At 50.5% G+C, this 19,211-nt stretch overlaps 1 protein-coding gene across 9 annotated transcripts; it reads right to left on the minus strand.

Moving 5' to 3' along the window:
• Nucleotides 1–974: 974 nt before the first annotated feature.
• Nucleotides 975–16,943, minus strand: ZNF623 (zinc finger protein 623). Of its 9 annotated transcripts, none has more exons than XM_030921382.1 (4): nt 16,805–16,929; nt 11,905–12,264; nt 7,323–7,397; nt 975–3,450 (listed from the first exon to the last, which is right to left on the minus strand). In XM_030921382.1, the coding sequence occupies exon 4, from the start codon at nt 3,394–3,396 to the stop codon at nt 1,867–1,869; it is 1,530 nt and encodes a 509-aa protein (XP_030777242.1). In that variant the 5' UTR covers nt 3,397–3,450; nt 7,323–7,397; nt 11,905–12,264; nt 16,805–16,929; the 3' UTR covers nt 975–1,866. The 9 variants fall into 9 exon arrangements, with proteins under 9 accessions (XP_030777242.1, XP_030777245.1, XP_030777244.1 ...); XM_030921385.1 differs by lacking the exon at nt 16,805–16,929 and adding an exon at nt 16,536–16,772; XM_030921384.1 differs by lacking the exon at nt 16,805–16,929 and adding an exon at nt 14,173–14,191.
• Nucleotides 16,944–19,211: the final 2,268 nt, after the last annotated feature.

The following is a 19,211-nucleotide window of genomic DNA, read 5'->3' on the forward strand; positions in this document are numbered from 1 at the left end:
ATATGGCCTCATGAGAAAAAGAAAAACTATATGGTTACAAAACTGGATTTTGGAGTTCATGTTCAGATGAAATTCAGAGGCAAAGACTAACCGTTTTGCGACGTGGCTGTCCACTGTCTATTTACCTCGCCTGCTTTGGAACAGTCCTAGCCAAAGAGCCATCTGTCATGACTCCATGTTTCTGCGGGGATTCCCTCTCCGATCCTATTTTCTTTAGCTGAGCTCTACTGATCTCTCTGGCCCAGCTGAAATGTCACTCTTCTGTACAGCCTTCCCAGCTCCATGCCACATCAGTCACCCCCTCACCTGTGCTCCTTCACAACTGAGAGCACACACTTGACTCATCGTACTGTGATCTCTGTCTTCCCCACCACACTGTGGAGGACTTCGGGGTAGTGGGTTGCTCATCTGTTTTCCCAACATTTAGGACTATTCCTTATAGATATCGATATATGTTTAAGTAAATGAGAAAATGAGCCAGAGAGCATGGAAAATGACAAGAGCTCAGTTCAGCCTCAGAACTGCTAAAACAGAAGAGTTACGTAGTGCACTGAGACTGTGCCTTTCCAGTGAGACACTGAGACTGTGCCTTTCCAGTGAGACACTGAGACTGTGCCTTTCACGTGAGACAGACAGATACAGACAAGTGAAGGCCTTCTCTTGAGACCTGCCTCCTCCTGTCCCCACTGTGCCAGCTGAGTCAGGTGTCAATGCCCTCCAGATCAAGTGGACAGTTCTGCATGAGCTGTAAGGCGGCACACAGGAGGGCGTGGATGTGCACAGGCTATTGCAATAGCCTGCAACTTCTGGGTTAAGTAGGAGCAGCAGACAGTAGCAGGGCTGAGAAGATACTTCTAACAGAGTCATAGATTATACTGATACAAAATAAACGAACAATAAAAAAAAAACAGCTAACAGCTGAAAATTTTTGAGAATGGCAGTATAGAAAGGACAAAGCAAGACAGATGCCAATCACACATAGATTTAGGGGTGTATTTTTTATTGCCTTGTGAGACAGTGGACACATGGAAATCAATCAGATATGATCACTGTCCTCAGGAACTCAGAGTGTAACAGCAGAGATAGTCTACCAAGTCATTCTGACATATGCAAGTAAATACAGTAATAGCAGTAATCACTGAGCCACAGAAGTGTGGAAAGCGCTGCCAACTAGGCCTGAGGGAAACATCCCTTGACATGAGGCCTGAGGCATGTCTTGAACCATGATTCGGAGTCAATTAGCTGAGGAGACCCTTTAACAAGATCAAAGGCGAGAGAGGTAGGAAGCCATGTGGAGCACAGGGAAGATGAAGCAGTTGGTGTTGCTGCAGCATTAACTGTGTGGTAGGAAGTCAGGCAGTGGGAGGCGAGGCTCCAGGACACAGGAGGCCTTAGGGCCCAGGATGGGGGACCCGGAGTTCCTCCTCCAGACAACAGGGAAATGGCTCGGGGATTTGTATACAAGTTATCTTTCTTCAACTTAATAGATCAAAATTTCCTAGGTAACATTCTCCTAAGTAACAAGATTAGATACACAGTTCTGCTCTAAAAGGGATTTAACTCAAGGATGGACTGTAACTGTGGATAAAATTTTTAAAAAACCTTTTCTTGAGACCTGTCTCCTCCCTGCCCCTACTGTTCCAGCTCAGAGTCAGGTGTCAAGCCCTGTGACTCTCCCGAGGACAGTGCTCACAGCTGAGGAGAACGGTGAGCCTGCTAGTGCTGCACAGTGGCAGGTGGCATCCAACTCCAAAAGCAGCTCCATCCATGATTCACAAAATTCTGACATGTCCAAATCTTAGAAACACATGAATCCTAATTCCACGCATTTCCAAACATCACTCATTGGGCGGGAGAATAATTATTTTATAAGTTATCTATGTGTTGCCCCTGATCGACAGACCTCTCGCCCAAATGTATGGGGGCCTTACTCAAGGAGAGTCCCTCTTGGTGAACACTTTGATTATTTTTAAAGTTTGTAGTTGAGTTAAAATCTCTCCCATACTGACTACATTCATAGAGCTTCTCTTCAGTATGAATTTTCTGGTGCTGAAGGAAGTTTGACCTCTGAATAAAGCCTTTCCCACAATAACTGCAAGCATAGGGCTTTTCTCCAGTGTGAATGATCTGGTGCAGAAGCAGCTTGGAGCTCTGGATGAAGGCTTTCCCACAGTCTTTACATTCGAAGGGCCTGTCCCCAGAGTGGATCTTCTGGTGCTCAGTGAGATGGGCTTTCTGGAGAAACGCTTTCCCGCATTCCTTACATTCATACACTCTCTCTCCAGTGTGGATTTTCTGATGTCGAATAAGGTATGAACTCAGAAAGAAAGCTTTCCCACACTCGTTACATTCATAGAGTTTCTCTCCAGTGTGAATTCTCTGATGCTGGGTGAAGTTTGACGTCTGGCTGAAGCGCTTCCCACACTCGTTGCACACGTAAGGCCTCTCCCCAGTATGGATCCTCTGATGCTGAATGAGCTTCGAGCTCCGAATAAAGGCTTTCCCACACTCATTGCATTCAAATGGTCTCTCTCCGGTGTGGATCCTCTGGTGCTCGATAAGGTCTGAGCGATGACGGAATGCCTTCCCACATTCTTTGCATTCATACTGTTTCACTTCTGTGTGGATCTGATAGTGCCGAATGAGGCTCGAGCTCCTTATGAAGGATTTCCCACATTCATTGCACTCATAGGGCCTTTCTCCCGTGTGAATCCTCTGATGACGAATAAGTAAGGAGCTCTGACTGAAGCCTTTTCCACACTCTTTGCATTCAAAAGGTCTCTCTCTGGTGTGAACTCTCTGGTGCCTAATCAGGTCTGAACTGTGACAAAACGCCTTCCCACACTGTGTGCATTTGAAGGGCTTGTCTCCTGAATGAACGCGCTGATGCTCAATGAGACCTGCATAGTGAATGAAGTCTTTCCCACACACGTTACAGACGCAGAGTCTCTCTCCAGTGTGAATTCTCTGATGCTCCATAAGGTGTGAGCTCTGGCCAAAGCCTTTCCCACACTGATTGCACCTGTAAGGTTTCTCCCCAGCATGCGAAATCCGATGCCTAACTAGGTCGGAATTAAACGTGAAGGTTTTGCCACAGATATCGCAAGGATTGGCATCCGCCTCTATGAGCTCTCTCTGAAGCTGAAGGAGGTCTGAGTTCAGAATAGGGTTTCTTCCTGACTTGGCACACACTTGAGCTGTCTCTCCTGTTTGGATCTTCCAATGGGTCACTGTCACCTGCTTGCAGCCCCTGTCCTGAGAGGGGGAACTCCCCAGGCTCTGACCTTCTGGATTTCCCAAAAGCTCCCCTAATCTGGGCTCATGGACTTCCTCAGACTCTGGAGAAGGGAGCTCCATCACTGTGAGTTTATCTGACATCATCCTATGTGATTTCATCCTCAGAAATCCAGGCTTCAGTCACCTTCTTCTCACCAGTTCCTACATTAGAATCTGAAACAAAAGACAACAAAATCATCTTTCCCCTTACTTAACAGATGGGGATCTCCTGAATCAGGGTCAGACAAAATTCATATCCAAGAGGTGGAAAGTGTTTCCTCTGCTCCTCACTTCTGACCCAAAGTGCTGCTACCCACAGCTCTGGCCTCACACCCAAGCCTGTCCCACGTTAAGATGGCTTCTTTGTGGCTCCACTTTTAACATCCAACACCAGGACAGACTGGCCTGTGGTGCACAACACTCCTCTGACCGTTAGTGATTCCTGGATGAGTTGCAGAGGGGTGGGGATATGCTTGGACTCCATTAAGAAACCAAGACAGGTATTTTAAACAAACGTATAAATGTATCAGCCCTGCCACCTCTTCCCTGTTCCTCATTCCTTCCTTCATGTCCTCTTCTCCTCTCTGTACCTAGCTTAGACCCCATGGTCTGGGACACTGTGTTCACTGCAGATTACATGAGAATCACCCTCCTACACAGAATCCGGAGTCCCCTGCCCTTTTCTCCCTCCATCATGCTTGGATGGGAAAGTCCAAGCTTTGGTTAAAACGAGGCTGTGTCCTAATTTACGCCTGCACTCGCAGATTTTTTTTTTTTTTTTTTAAAGACAGAGTCTTGCTCTGTCGCCCAGGCTGGAGTGCAGTGGCACCATCTTGGCTCACTGCAAGCTCCACCTCCTGGGTTCACTCCATTCTCCTGCCTCAGGCTCTCGAGCAGCTGGGACTACAGGTGCCCACCACCACGCCCGGCTAATTTTTTGTATTTTTAGTAGAGACGGGGTTTCATTATGTTAGCCAGGATGGTCTCAATCTCCTGACCTCAGGTGATCCGCTGGCCTTGGCCTCCCAAAGTGCTGGGATTACAGGTGTGAGCCACCACGCCCAGCCAGCTAACTTGAGTTCTTTAAATTCAGAGCTACTTGCCTAATGGGGCCTGAGAGCCGCCAGCAACTCCTACCCTTCCCACTCCCTACAGGACCTTCCACTTCTCCTGTCTTCTTACAGACCCAGCACTCCCTCCTCCCTCCCCACTGGTGACCATGCTTCTTGTTTCAACGAGAAAACAGAAGAAATCAGGCAAAGACATCCACTGCCTCCCATATCTCCTGCCAGCTTATATCTCCACCCATCCTCTGCCAGGCTTGTTACCTGGGTTAAACTGCCCTTGATCTGACTGAAGGTCAACACTTCTACTTGTGTGTGAGCTCCCTTTTCCTCTCACACATGCAGGGACAGCACTTGAGCACCCACCCCTCTCCTCCATCCTGAAGTCCTTGCCCTCCAAGCCCACCACTCCCCTCAGCATGAAGTACACCAGTTCCCAGCTACCTGAAAAATGCACGTCATGGGCCCCATGTCCCACCAATTACTACCCCATAACACTCCTCCTCCACAGCCACATTCAAAGAGCCCCCACTCCACGCTTCATTTCTCCATTTCCTCCTTCCCCTGAGCCTACTGCAGTAGGGCTCTCACCCCAAATATCCATGTCACCACATCAGGGGTCAGCTACGGCCACACTTCCAACTCAACCTGCGGCAGCAGACACAGCCCCGCTCCTTCAGAAGTCACTCTCCTTTTGTGAATCTGGGACAGCCTTTCTCTGTTCCTTACCTGCCTCACTGATAGCTCCTCCCATTGTCCCCTGACGCCTCAAGGCCCTGGCGTGTCTAGGGCTCAGTCCTCATCTTTGTGCATTACAGAGGGGAGTGCACTCATTATCGGCCAGCAACGCCATCTATGCTGAAGATTCACATGCCTGCCTCCAAACTGGCCCTCTTTCCAGTCCCCACACCTGACCAGCTCCGCACCCCACACCTTCAATTGGATGCTCCCAGAAGTTTTAACCCTAATGCGTCCCTCCAACCTGGCCCTCTTTCCAGTCCCCACACCTGACCAGCTCCGCACCCCACACCTTCGGTTGGATGCTCCCAGAAGTTTTAACCCTAATGCGTCCCTCCAACCTGGCCCTCTTTCCGGTCCCCACACCCAACCAGCTCCGCACCCCACACCTTCGGTTGGATGCTCCCAGAAGTTTTAACCCTAATGCGTCCCTCCAACCTGGCCCTCTTTCCAGTCCCCACACCTGACCAGCTCCGCACCCCACACCTTCAATCAGATGCTCCCAGAAGTTTCAACACTAACGCGTCCAGCCTCACTTCTGACTTTCCTCCTCCTATAGTCTTCTCCATTGTCTCATTTGTTCAGGCCACAGACATTGCAATAACCCTTGACTCCTTTTCCTTTTGTTCTAACTACTTGCCTCATGGGGCCTGAGAGCTGCCAGCAACTCCTCCAACCACATCTGTTCAAAACCATGCCCAGCGCCAGATGCCCACAGCCTACAGGGCTGCCATCTGCACCATCGCCTTTCACCATGAAGTGTGACTGCCTCCCACCTTCTTACTTCTCCCCTTCTCCAGCTCTTTTCTACACAGCCAGCAGAATTACGCTTTAAAATCATAAATCAGATGTCACTTTTCTACGTAAAACTTAAAAGGGTTGCCCATCCCCTACTCAGGCCCCATGAGGGCCACCGGGCCTGGACTCCTGCTGCTCCCCTGCCCTCCCCTTCCCTCTTCTTTGGTCAGTGTGACCAAAGAAGCCCCTCGGAGCCTTTGCCCTTTCATAGAAAGACTCCAAGAATATTTGCATGGTTCACTCCTAGATGTCCTTCAGGTGTCTGTATTGACGTCACCTGATCGGAGTCCTGCCTAGTCACTCTACAAAACAGCAAGGCACCCTCACCCTCAGCATGCCCTCTCTCCTGCCTCTGCTTCCTCTGCACAGTTCTGACCACCTGACCAATCACAAGTCACCCAATCAAAGCAGCCAACGACTGTGAGATGTGACACGACTTTATGAACCATGAAGGAAAATAAAAGCACCAATTTAAATGAAAACACTCCATCAAGCCAGGCACAGTGGCTCACTCCTGTAATCCTAAGACTTTGGGAGGCAGAGGTGGGAAGGTCACTGGAGACCAGGAGTTCAATGTCTGCCTGGGCAAGGGAGAGAGATCCCATCTCTACAAAAAAAATTTTTAAAAACAGCCAGGCGACGTAGCACACCTGTGGTCCCCGCTACGGGAGACTGAGGCAGGAGAATCATTTGAGCCCAGAAGTTGAGACTGCAGTGAGCCGTGCTTGTGCCACAGCATTCCAGCCTGGGTGACAGAGTAAAACCCTGTCTCAAACAACAAAAAACACTCCATCAATTCTAACAGGCAACTCAATTTCAGAGATATTAAAATATGGAGAAAGTGTGTCTTAGAATCAATGAATTGTGACATATATATATATGCACGTGCGCGCGCACACACACCCCCCCCCACAGGCAACAAACTGTGTTTTGCTGTCTCCCCGACAAGTATGTAAGTGCAGGAACTTTGTTCTGTTCTTTATCCTCAGCAACCCAAACAATTCCCGGCAGAAAGTAATACATTTCATAAATATCTGTTGTATGAATGAATGTTCTAATCACGCATACATAATACACTCAAAAGAGGGTAATAAGCCAGGTACAGGGGCTCATGCCTATCATCCCAGCATTTCCAGTGGCCAAAGGAGGAGGACTACTTGAGACCAGGAGTCCGAGACCAGCCTGGGCAACACAGCAAGACTCCATCTCTAAAAACGTTTTTTTAATTAGCTGGGTATGACGCTGCATACCTGTGGTCCCAGCTATTTGAGAGGCTAAGGCAGCAGGATCACTTGAGCCCAAAGGTTTGAGGCTACAGTAAGCCATGACTGTGCCATGGCACTCCAACCTAGGTGACAGAGTGAGACCCTGTCGCTAACCAAAAAAAAAAAAAGAGCTCCAACCCTTCTAGTATTCAACACTGAAATAAATGTGAGTTATACATACCTTAAAGAAAGATTAACAGTGGTTGCTACAGCTGTTTTAGAATGTCTAGCAGTTTCTCAGTTTTTGCTGGAAAATCTCCCATAAAAAAAAAAATTAAGAAAAACAAGATAATTATTTACCCACTTATTTTAATGCAGGGTCCTGGGTAGCTGGAGCCTATCCTGGCAGCTCAGGGTGCAAGGTGAGAACCAGCCCTGGATAGGACAGGGTCCCACTGCAGGGCAACTCACACACCCAAACTCGCTCATGGTGGGACTAAGGAGACACCCCAATTCACCTAATGGACACATCTTTGGGACGTGGAGGAAAGCTAGGCAGTCGTGGGGAGACTGTGCACACTCCACACATGGTGTTCACAGCCAGGAATCACTTCTTCCCTCATAGGTGTTATAATGAAACAATACTTGAGGCTCTGCCATAGAAAGGGAGGAAGCCAGAATCCACCCTCTGAAAGCAGAGACCAAAGGAACGGTGATTGCTTTGAGAGAAAGTCTCTTTCTTGGCGCCTGTACTTTACCAGCCTGAAGTCTGAGGATTTGTCTTCTTTTTTTTAGACGGCGTCTCACTCTGTCGCCCAGGCTGGAGTGCAGTGGCGCCATCTCTGCTCACTGCAAGTTCCGCCTCCCAGGTTCACGCCATTCTCCTGCCAAGCAGCTGGGACCACAGGCGCCTGCCACCACGCCAGGCTAATTTTTTTGTATTTTTAATAGAGATGCAGTTTCACTGTGTTAGCCAGGATGGTCTCCATCTCCTGACCTCATAATCCGCCTGCCTCGGCCTTCCAAAGTGCTGGGATTACAGGAGTAAGCCACAGCGCCCAGCCAAGGATTTGCATTTTCTCTTTTTTTCTGAGACGGAGTTTTGCTCTTATTGCCCAGGCTGGAGTGTAATGGCACGATCTCAGCTCACTGCAATCTCTGGCTCCCGGGTTCAAGCGATTCTCCTGCCTCAGCCTCCCAATTAGCTGGGATTATAGGCATGCACCACCACGCCCGGCTAATTTTGTATTTTCAGTAGAGATGGGGTTTCTCCATATTGGTCAGGCTGGTCTCGAACTCCCAACCTCAGGTGATCCGCCCACCTCGGTCTCCCAAAGTGCTGGGATTACAGGCTTAAGCAACTGCGCCCGGCATTTTTTTTTTTTAAGATAGGGTCTTGCTCTGTCACACAGGCTGATTGCATGGTGGCATGATCTCAGCTCACTGCGACCTCCGCCTCCTGGGTTCAAGCAATTCTTGTGTATTTTTAGTAGAGATGGGGTTTCTCTATATTGGCCAGGTTGGTCTCGAAATCCTGGCCTCAAGCGGTCCACCAACCTTGGCCTCCCAAAGTGCTGGGGTTACAGGGGTGAGCCACCATACCCAGCCATGTATTCCCTTTTTGATTTCCATATATATTCTGCTTATGCACTGAGGACCCATTAATGCGGCTCTCAGGATGAGAAAACTGACTGTCTTGCCTCAAGAGCCTTCTCTAGGCCGGGCGCGGTGGCTCAAGCCTGTAATCCCAGCACTTTGGGAGGCCGAGACGGGCGGATCACGAGGTCAGGAGATCGAGACCATCCTGGCTAACACGGTGAAACCCCGTCTCTACTAAAAATACAAAAAACTAGCCGGGCGAGGTGGCGGGCGCCTGTAGTCCCAGCTACTCGGGAGGCTGAGGCAGGAGAATGGCGTGAACCCGGGAGGCGGAGCTTGCAGTGAGCTGAGATCCGGCCACTGCAGTCCAGCCTGGGTGACAGAGCGAGACTCCGTCTCAAAAAAAAAAAAAAAAAAAAAAAAAAAGAGCCTTCTCTTTGGGGTTCTTGCTGGGCAGCGGGAGCCAGGCCACTGCGAAGATGGGTAATGTTGCCTTCGCACCCACTACTACTGTCTCCAATACCTCAAGGCCACTGCCAGTATAATGAGAGGGGGGATCAGCCCAGCCCAGAATCCAGTAAATAAAACTGGAGATTTTTCTGCTGGTTTGAAAACCAGAGCTGCACCAGGTGCAGTTGCTCATGCCTGTAATCCCAGCACTTTGGGAGGCTAAGGTGGGAGGATCACTTGAGGTCAGGAGTTCGAGACCAGCCTGGCTATGGTGAAACCTCATCTCTACTAAAAATACAAAAATTAGCCGGGCGTAGTGGCGTGCACCTATAATCCCAGCTACTTGGGAGGCTGAGACAGGAGAATCACTTGAACCTGGGAGGCAGAGGTTGCAGTGAGCAGAGATCACACCACTGTACTCCAGCCTGGGTGACAAAGTGAGACTCCATCTCAAAACAAATAAAATTTAAAAAAATAAAAATAAAAAATAACAAAACCAGAGCTGTGACACGGGATGCACTGGCAGCAAGCAGCGCCAACAGTGATGATATTTTCAAGGGAATTAGGTTGCTGGAGAAACTGCAAGCCTGCCCTGCAGAAGTCTGTAGCTAGAGTGTTCTTAGCAACATTCTAACACCCTAAATATCTAGCAACAGAAGACTCACACAAAACAATAATGCACAGAAAAAAAACTGCCACACACAAAAGCGCAGGTGGACCTCACAACACAAAAGCGCAGGCGGACCTCACAACAGACGAAGTGCTGAGCAAAACCAGCCAGGCACAAAAGAGCTCATATTGTATGACTCCATTTACATAGAGCTAAAAAACAGAGAGCCAATCCCCGGTGGGAGGATGTAAGCTGCAATGGTGTTCAGGAGACACTGTCGCTGGCAGGGGCACATGGTGCCCTGGGTCACACCGGTACTCACTTTGGAAAAGTCAGGCCCGGGATTATGCGACCTCACGCAGGCACTGGGATGCTCTACCCAGCCCCGCTGTTGAGGGCAATGCCCCAGCCTGCAGTTTGGGAATCCTCACTCTGGGAACTGCTTCCAAGAAAGGGACTCCACCTGCCCAGTGCCAAGCCCTCTCCCACTCAGTTATCATCCAGGGCTCCAAAAACAATTTACACAAACTCAGCAACTTAAAGCAGCATGCATTTGTCACCCCACAGTTCTGCGGGTCACACATCCAGGCCAGGCCAGCTGGGACCTCCACGCAGAGTCACACAAAGTTGCAACTGTATGTCATCGGGCTGAGTTCTCATCTGGAGGCCCTGGGGAAAGCTAGTTTCCAAACTTACTCAGATTTCGTGGCAGAATCCAGTTCCCTGCAACTGTAGGACTGAGAACCCTGTGTGTTTACTGGCTGTGAGCAGGAGCCACCCCTAGGGGCCACCTGAAGCCGCAAGGCAGGCACAGCACATCACATTTTTCTCAGGTGTCTGATCTCAGCCTCTGTTCTCCAACCAGATGGAGGAACGAACCTCTGCTTCCCAGGGCCTGTGCAATTAGGTCAGGCTCTCCCAGACGGCCTCCCTTCTCACCTCACTGACCTGGGACTTCCGGACATCTCCAGGTCTCTTCATGGAAGCACCAGATGAGTGTCTGAGTAACTGGAAGAAGGGTGTGCGCATGAGGGGCCAGGAATCTAAGAGGCCACCTCAGAACTCCGCCCTCCACACCCATGCCAGGTGCCGGGCAGATAACAGGAATCTAAAACTACTGTCACTGTTTAGGGCACCACAAACCGCACCCATATAAGAAGCTGAATTATCAATGTGTATTTTCTACAGCCACCACCAACCGGCTGTTCCCCATCTCTCTCCCTTTCCTCCGGCCTCCCTCTTCCCTGGACACAATATTGAGATTAGGCTAATTAGTAACCTTACCAAGGCCTCTAAGTGCTCACATGAAATGAGGAATCCCGCATCTCTCACTTTAAACCAAAAGCTAGAAATGATTAAGCTTCGTGAGGAAGGCATGTCTAAAACTCAAGTCAGAAAGCCGGGCCTCTTGCATCAAATGGCCAAGTGGGAATGCAAAGGAAAAGCCCCGAAGGAAATTAAAGGAGCTGCTCCAGTGAACACACAAATGATAGGACAGCAAGACCGCCTTATTGCTGATGTGGAGGAAGTCTGAGTGGTCTGCAGAAATTAAAACAACAACTTTCCCTGAAGGTTGGTGTGACTGGCAACCAAAGCTGAATCCATAGCAAGGTCCTAACCGTCCTCAATTCTATGAAGGCCGAGACAGGTGAGGTAAGCTGCGGAAGAAAAGCAGAAAGCCAGCAGAGGTTGGCTCATGAGGTTTAGGGAAAGAAGTCACTTCCATACATAAAAGAGCAAGGTGAAGTCACAAGTTTTACGAGAGAAACTGCAGCAAGTTCTCCCGATCTAGCTAAGATGGCTGACTAAGGTGGCTACTATAAAAAGATTTTCAGTGTGGATAAAACTGCTTTCTATTGGAAGATGGCATCTAGGACTTTCGTAGCTAGAGAGAAGTCAATGCCTGGCTTCAAAGATTGAAAGGACAGGCTGACTCTCTTGTTAGGGGCGAATGCAGCTGGTGACGTGACACCAACGCTCATTTCTCATTCTAAAAATTTTAGGAGCCTTAAGAATGATGCTAAATTCACTCTGCCTGTGTTCTATACATGGAACAAAGCCTGGATGACAGCGCATCTGTTTACAGCAGTTTACTGAGTATTTTAAGTCCACTAATGAGACCTACTGCTCAGAAAAAAATATTCCTTTCGAAACGCTAACTCACTGACAATGCTCCTGGTCACCCAAGAGCTCTGACAGAGATGAACAGGGAGACTGATGTTCTTCTTATGCCAACACAACGTGCATTCTGCAGCCCGTGGCTGGGAGTCACTCCAACTTTCAAGTCTCATTATTTAAGAAATATGTTTCACAAAGCTGTAGATAATCGCCATAGACAATGATTCCTCTGATCGATCTGGGCAGTCAGCTGAAAACCTTCTGGAAAGGAGTCGCCATTACAGACGCCATGCAGAACATTCATGATTTGCGGGAGGAGGTCAGAATAACATTTGGTATTTTGGAAACACTCGATTCCAGCCCTCATGAGTCTTTGAGGGGATTGAGACTTCAGTGGAGGAAGCAACTGCAGATGTGGTGAAAACAGCAAGAGAACTAGATTTAGAAGTGTGGCCTAAACATGTGACTGAATTGCTTCAATCTCATGCCCAAACTTAAACGGATGAGGTGTTGCTTCTTTCTTTTTTTGAGGCGGAGTTTCACTCTTGTTCCCCAGGTGGAGTGGAGTGGCACAATCTCGGCTCACTGCAACCTCCACCTCCCGGGCTCAAGCAATTCTCCTGCCTCAGCTTCCTGAGCAGCTGGGATGACAGGCGCCACCACACCCGGCTAATTTTTGTACTTTTAGTAGAGATGGGGTTTTGCTATGTTGGCCAGGCTGGTCTCCAACTCCTGACCTCAGGTGATCCACCCACCACCTCAGCCTCCCAAAGTGCTGGGACTGCCCGGCTGAGGTGTTGCTTCTTAGAGACGAGCAAAACAAGTAAGTTTCTTGAAATGGAATCTGCTTCTGGTGAAGATGCCATGAATACTGTTGAAATGACAACAAAGGATTTTGAAGATTCCATAAATTTAGTTGATAAAACACAGGCAGGGTTTGAGAGGCTTGACTCTAATTCTGAAAGAAGTTCTACTGTGGGTAAAATACTAGCAAACAGCTTTGCATGCTACATACAGAGAAATCTTTTGTGAAAGCAAGATTCCATTGATGTGGCAAATTTCATCGTCCCACTTTAAGAAACTGTCAGTCACAGTGGCCGGGCGCGGTGGCTCAAGCCTGTAATCCCAGCACTTTGGGAGGCCGAGACGGGCGGATCACGAGGTCAGGAGATCGAGATCATCCTGGCTAACACGGTGAAACCCCGTCTCTACTAAAAATACAAAAAACTAGCCGGGCGAGGTGGCGGGTGCCTGTAGTCCCGGCTACTCGGGAGGCTGAGGCGGGAGAATGGCGTAAACCCGGGAGGCAGAGCTTGCAGTGAGCTGAGATCCGGCCACTGCACTCCAGCCTGGGCGGCAGAGCGAGACTCCGTCTCAAAAAAAAAAAAAAAAAAAGAAACTGTCAGTCACACCAATCTTCAGCAACTACCACCCTGATCAGTGAGCAGGAGAATCGCTTGAACCCGGGAGGTGGAGGGACATCAAGAGAGGCAAGACCCTCCACCAGCAAAATGATTACAACTTAAGGCTCAGATGATCATCTTTTAGCAATAAAACATCTTTAAATTATTTACATTTTTTTAGGCATAATGCTATTGCATACTTAATAGTGACCACAGCATAGCTTAAACGTAACTTTTTTTTTTTTTTTTTTGAGACGGAGTCTCGCTCTGTCCCCCGGGCTGGAGTGCAGTGGCCGAATCTCAGCTCACTGCAAGCTCCACCTCCCGGGATTACGCCATTCTCCTGCCTCAGCCTCCCGAGTAGCTGGGACTACAGGCGCCCACCACCTCGCCCGGCTAGTTTTTTGTATTTTTTTAGTAGAGACAGGGTTTCACCGTGTTAGCCAGGATGGTCTCGATCTCCTGACCTCGTGATCCGCCCGTCTTGGCCTCCCAAAGTGCTGGGATTACAGGCTTGAGCCAACGCGCCCGGCCTTAAACGTAACTTTTATATACACTGGGAAACTAAAAAGTTCCTGTGACTTGCTTTGTTTTGCTATTCACTTTACCGCAGTGATCTGGACCCACACCGGCACATCCCCATGTGTGGGATAAAAGGTCCACTGGACACTTGGGTGGCTGCTGTGGTTCCCCAGCATTCCTGTTTCCTTCTTCCTTTTAGTGTTAGAAACCCCATCAAATTACTAATGATTGCCCCACAAATGACACTTCCTAGTGTCCCTTTAACTTAGCTGGCTTTGTGACCAAGCTGAGGCGAGAAGGGAAGTGATGTGTGTGTGCTGCCCACTCTCTCCCCTCCCCACAGTGCTGATGAGGCAGGGCAGCCAGAATCCCTGGAGGCCACTCCCTACCTTTAAGAGAGAGTAAGACAACTGAAGTTTCTTATTTGAAACACCATATTTGAATCTGTTGCAGCAACTTTAATAATGCTAATATACAACCCAAATATTCAGATTAAATTCTCCCTATGATGATAAATTCAAACTGGGCCAGGCGTGGTGGCTCACACCTGTAATCCCAGCACTTTGGGAGGCTGAGGCAGGTGGACTGCTTGTGCTCAGGAGTTAGAGAACAGCCTGGTCAACATGGTGAAACACAGTCTCTATTTTAAAAAGAGAGGCCAGATGCGGTGGCTCACACCTGTAATCCTAGCACTTTGGGAGGCCGAGGTATAAGGATCACAGGGTCAGGAGTTCGAGACCACCCTGGTCAACATGGTGAAACTTCATCTCTACTAAAGATACAAAAAATTAGCTGGGCGTGGTGGTGCGTGCCTGTAATCCCAGCTACTCGGGAGGCTGAGACAGGAGAATCGCTTGAATCCAGGGGGCAGAGGTTGCTGTAAGCCGAGATCACGCCACTACACTCCAGCCTCGGTCACAGGGCAAGACTCCATCTCAAAAAAAAAAAAGAAAAAAAAGGCCCAGCGCGGTGGCTCACGCCTGTAATTCCAGCATTTTGGGAGGCCGAGGCGGGCGGATCACGAGGTCAGGAGATCGAGACCATCCTGGCTACCACAGTGAAACCCCATCTCTACTAAAAATACAAAAAATTAGCCGGGCGTGGTGGCAGGCGCCTGTAGTCCCAGCTACTGGGGAGGCTGAGGCAGGAGACTGGCGTGAACCCGGGAGGCGGAACTTGCAGTGAGCCAAGATCGCACCACTGCACTCCAGCCTGGGCGACAGAGCGAGACTCCATCTCAAAAAAAAAGTAAGCTGGGCACACTAGCTCACACCTGTAATCCCAACACTTTGGGAGGCTGAGGCAGGCAGATCACCTGAGGTCAGGAGTTCAAGACCAACCTAGCCAACAAGGTGAAACCCCATCTCTACTAAAAATACAAAATTAGCCAGGTGTGGTGGCGCACGCCTGTAATCCCAGCTTCTCAACAGGCTGAGGCAGGAGAATCTCTTGACACCGGGCAGCAGAGGGTGCAGTGAGCTGAGATTGCGTCATTGTACTCCAGCCTGGGCAACAAGAACAAAACTCCATCTCAAAAAAAAAAGTGGGGGGACGGTGGGCTGGAGATGTTGGTTTCTTATTTGTTTTGGAACTCAGTGATGCCTTCTGATTTTAAATTTTAAAATGGCTGTTATAATACCTGGAAATAAGCTGGTTTTTTTTGTTGTTGTTTGTTTTTTGAGACGGAGTCGCGCTCTGTCGCCCAGGTTGGAGTGCAGTGGCACAATTTCGGCTCACTGCAATCTCTGCCTTGTGTGTTCAAGCAATTCTCCTGCCTCAGCCTCCCAAGTAGCTGGGATTATGGGCGCCTGCCACCACACCCGGCTAATTTTTTTGCATTTTTAGTACAGATGAGGTTTCACCACATGACCCAGGCTAGTCTCAAACTCCTGACCTCAAGTGATCCACTCACCTCCGCCTCCCAAAGTGCCAGGATTGGATTATAAGCGTGAGCCACCACGCCTGGCCATAAACAAGCTGTTTCTGTTTACAAGAATGTATCTTAAAACCATATGTGTGCCTCTTAATGATTTTCATAATTTTTTTAACTTTTGAGAATTTTTTTTTTTTTTTGAGACGAGTCTGGCTCTGTCGCCCAGGCTGGAGTGCAGTGGCCGGATCTCAGCTCACTGCAAGCTCCGCCTCCTGGGTTCACGCCATTCTCCTGCCTCAGCCTCCCGAGGAGCTGGGACTACAGGTGCCGCCACCTCGCCCGGCTAGTTTTTTGTATTTTTCAGTAGAGACGGGGTTTCACAGTGTTGGCCAGGATGGTCTCGATCTCCTGACCTCGTGATCCGCCCGTCTCGGCCTCCCAAAGTGCTGGGATTACAGGCTTGAGCCACCGCGCCCGGCCGCCACTGGGATTCTTAAAGACTTGAAGGGGAAAGGGTACCTTCGAGAAAAAGCAGGATTGCCAAACCACCTCTTCCCATCTGGGACTTCTCCTCCAGGACCAAGTCTCGTACTTAATTCTAACTCTGCTCATCACGTTTCCCTCCCCACCCCTGTCCCCAACAGCATAGAAGATGCCGGTGCTGCATCTCCTCCAGCACTGAGAAGCCTCCAGGCCCCAGGGAGCGGAGGCAGGGTTCAGGCACAGCCGCGGGAACGCCCACACCCAGTCCAGTCACACCGTAAAACATCTCTGCGGCATCAACATCACGCAGGCCTGGCGGGCCTGAAGACGGCGATACGGAAACTCAAGCCCGCGGCTCCACGGCTTGGGCAAGAGGAAGGAACCAGGGGTACCCACATGGCGCTCCTCAGGGAGAAGACCCCAGGCTCGGGTCCGAGGTGGGCTCGCTGGAAAGACGCTGCAACCTCGCGGGGCCGGCCATGGCTGCGTCCGGGAGACGGGCTAGCCAAGGCCCCGCTCCTGGACGCCCTGCGGGGCGGGCCGCGGCCTGCGGACCCCACCCGGCCCTCCCGGCGGACTCTGCCCCGGCAAGGCCGCCGGGCTCCGGAGCCAGCCGGGGCTGCAGCTAAGGCGTTGCCCGCCCCCGCCCGGAACGCGCCACTCACCCGGCGCAGGCGGGGAGAGGACGGCGCCAGGCTGACCCCGCAGCCGTTGACTGGACCCCGCGGGCGCGGGCCCCCCAGACCGGCCGACAAAGCCCGCACCGCAGCCAGCCCGCCGCGGCCGGAAGTCGCAAGAAGCCCCGCCTGGGAAACTTCCTGCGGCGCTCTAGGAGCGCTAGGGATCGGCTCCCCTCTCGGTGGTGCGAACTTCCGGGCGTGGGGACTAAGACCCCGCGAGGGTCGCGGGGTTGCGGCAGACGCGGCCTCCTTACGCAGTTGAGAGGATTGCGGGCCGGGAAGCGCGGCCTCGGAAACTCGGGTCTGGAACTCGCGGCGAGGCCCGGCCGCAGCCCAAGACCAGCCTCTCAGGAGGCGAGGACCCAGGGGAGTGAATACCGTGAGGGCCAAACTTGACCTCCTTCTGCGCCCCAGAAAGGTGGGGAAGCGGCGCGCTGTGGGGTTTTTTGGTTTTCGGGTTTTGGTTTTTCTAAGACAGGGTCTCTCTCCGTCGCCCAGGCTGCAGTGCAGTGGCGCGATCTCGGCTCACTGCAGCCTCGACCTCCCGGGCTTAGGTGGTCCTCCCGTCTCGGCTTCCCAAAGCGCTGGGACCACAGGCGCGCGCCACCGCGCCTGCTCCTTGATTCTTGGTAGACATTACTCACGGCTAGAATGAGTCACAGTCCGAACTAATTACATTCCCCTGCCCCCCGCCAAAAAAAAAATTATATTCGTATTTTTGGTTTTCTTTTTCCGTTTTTCTGCTAGCACTGAGGAAACTTGTTTACCTAAATTGTTAGATGGGATTGGGAGGAATTTTGTTTTAGCAATGACACTCAATTTTTTTTTCCCCCGAGACGGAGTCTCGCCTGTCGCCAGGCTGTAGTGCTGGAATGCAGTGGCGTGATCTCGGCTCAATGCAACCTAGGGCTACCTGATTCAAGCGATTCTCCTGCCTCAGCCTCTGGAGTAGCTGGTTTTACAGGCACGCGCCACTACGTACAGCGAATTTTTGTATTTTTAGTAGAGACAGAGTTTCACCATGTTGGCCAGGATGATCTTGATCTCCTGATCTCGTGATCCGCCCGCCTTGGCCTCCCAAAGTGCTGGGATTACAGGTGTGAGCCACTGTGCCCAGCCGACTCTCCATTTCTTTAGCTCCTTCTGACTTACATTCAAAAAACATAACAGCAGTTTATCACCAAGTGTACGTAATGACCTGTCAGTTGACCACTTGAATAGGTCCTTTTTACATTTTGACAGAAGCAAACAAAGAATTAGAAGTGACCTAAAGTGCAAAACTACGTTAAGTCTTTCCCAGCCAATAAATTCACCTACTTTCCTAAAGTCAACTGCAGAGTTTTGAATTGTCCCTTTGATGAGGAGGACAGCCCAGGTACCAGGGCCAGGTACCAGGGTGAACAAAGGAAGAGAAGCAACGTGGGAGAAGGAGCTGTGGCCAAGGGGACACACTAGGTGCGTGCCCTCATCCAAAGACTGTCTACAGGAATTCCAGGGCAGAGTCCATGTGGAAGTCCTGCTGTGATTCTCCAGGGGCTCCCGACTCTTGGAAAGGCTTCTGTGTTCCAGGGCTGTGTGTGAAAGCCCTATATTGAGCAACCCCACCTTTCATCCAGGCCCGGAGACCTCAGCTGCTGCAACCCTATTGCCAGCTTACCATGGGACCCAGCTCTTAAGGCAAGAAGGGCTTGGGGCCTCTTCCCCACAGGGCTTACAGACCTTTCAGCCTCTGTGTCCGCAGGCCCAAAGAGCTTGAGAACACCACCTGAGTAGGTTGTCACAGATCAGCATCTGCCTTGTATACCTGACAAATGCTACTTCAGCCCCACCAACAGCTAACACATGGCTGCATCTTGGCACTTAATACTTTGTGTTTACTTGTTTGGTACTGATTGTCCCTGCCAGTAGAAAGGAAGCTCCGTGAGGTCAGGGACCCCCGTCTCGTTCTTGTCTAGCCCAGTGCTTGGCCCATGTGGACGTCAGCAACTGTGGTGGATGCTGCAATGAGAGGCCCAGGGAGAACCCTGCAGTGACAGGCTGGGTGTCCTAGTTGTTCGGGGTGTGGTAAGCAGTCTTCAGCCATCAGCTGCAACTTGCCAGGGTCACACTCTTCCCTGGGACAGCCCACGTTGCAAAGTCCTGGACATCTTGGTCCAACCGAGGACAGCCCTGAGGGCCACTTCTGTTGCAGAGCTCCCTGTGGGGAACCAGTAGCCGCTATGCTTGATGGCATCACAGCCCAACTCCTGCCTCTTGTGTCTTCCCCTCCACAGGCCCAATACCACCCCGCGATAAGTCTGCTCCCCACTCAGGAACCCCCTTGAGCCACAACAGCTTTGTCAGGTAACTTCTAATATTATCTCCATTTTATAGATGAGGAAACTGAGAAATA

Source organism: Rhinopithecus roxellana, chromosome 17 (assembly GCF_007565055.1).
Source record: "Rhinopithecus roxellana isolate Shanxi Qingling chromosome 17, ASM756505v1, whole genome shotgun sequence".
Classification (NCBI taxonomy): Eukaryota; Metazoa; Chordata; class Mammalia; order Primates; family Cercopithecidae; genus Rhinopithecus; species Rhinopithecus roxellana.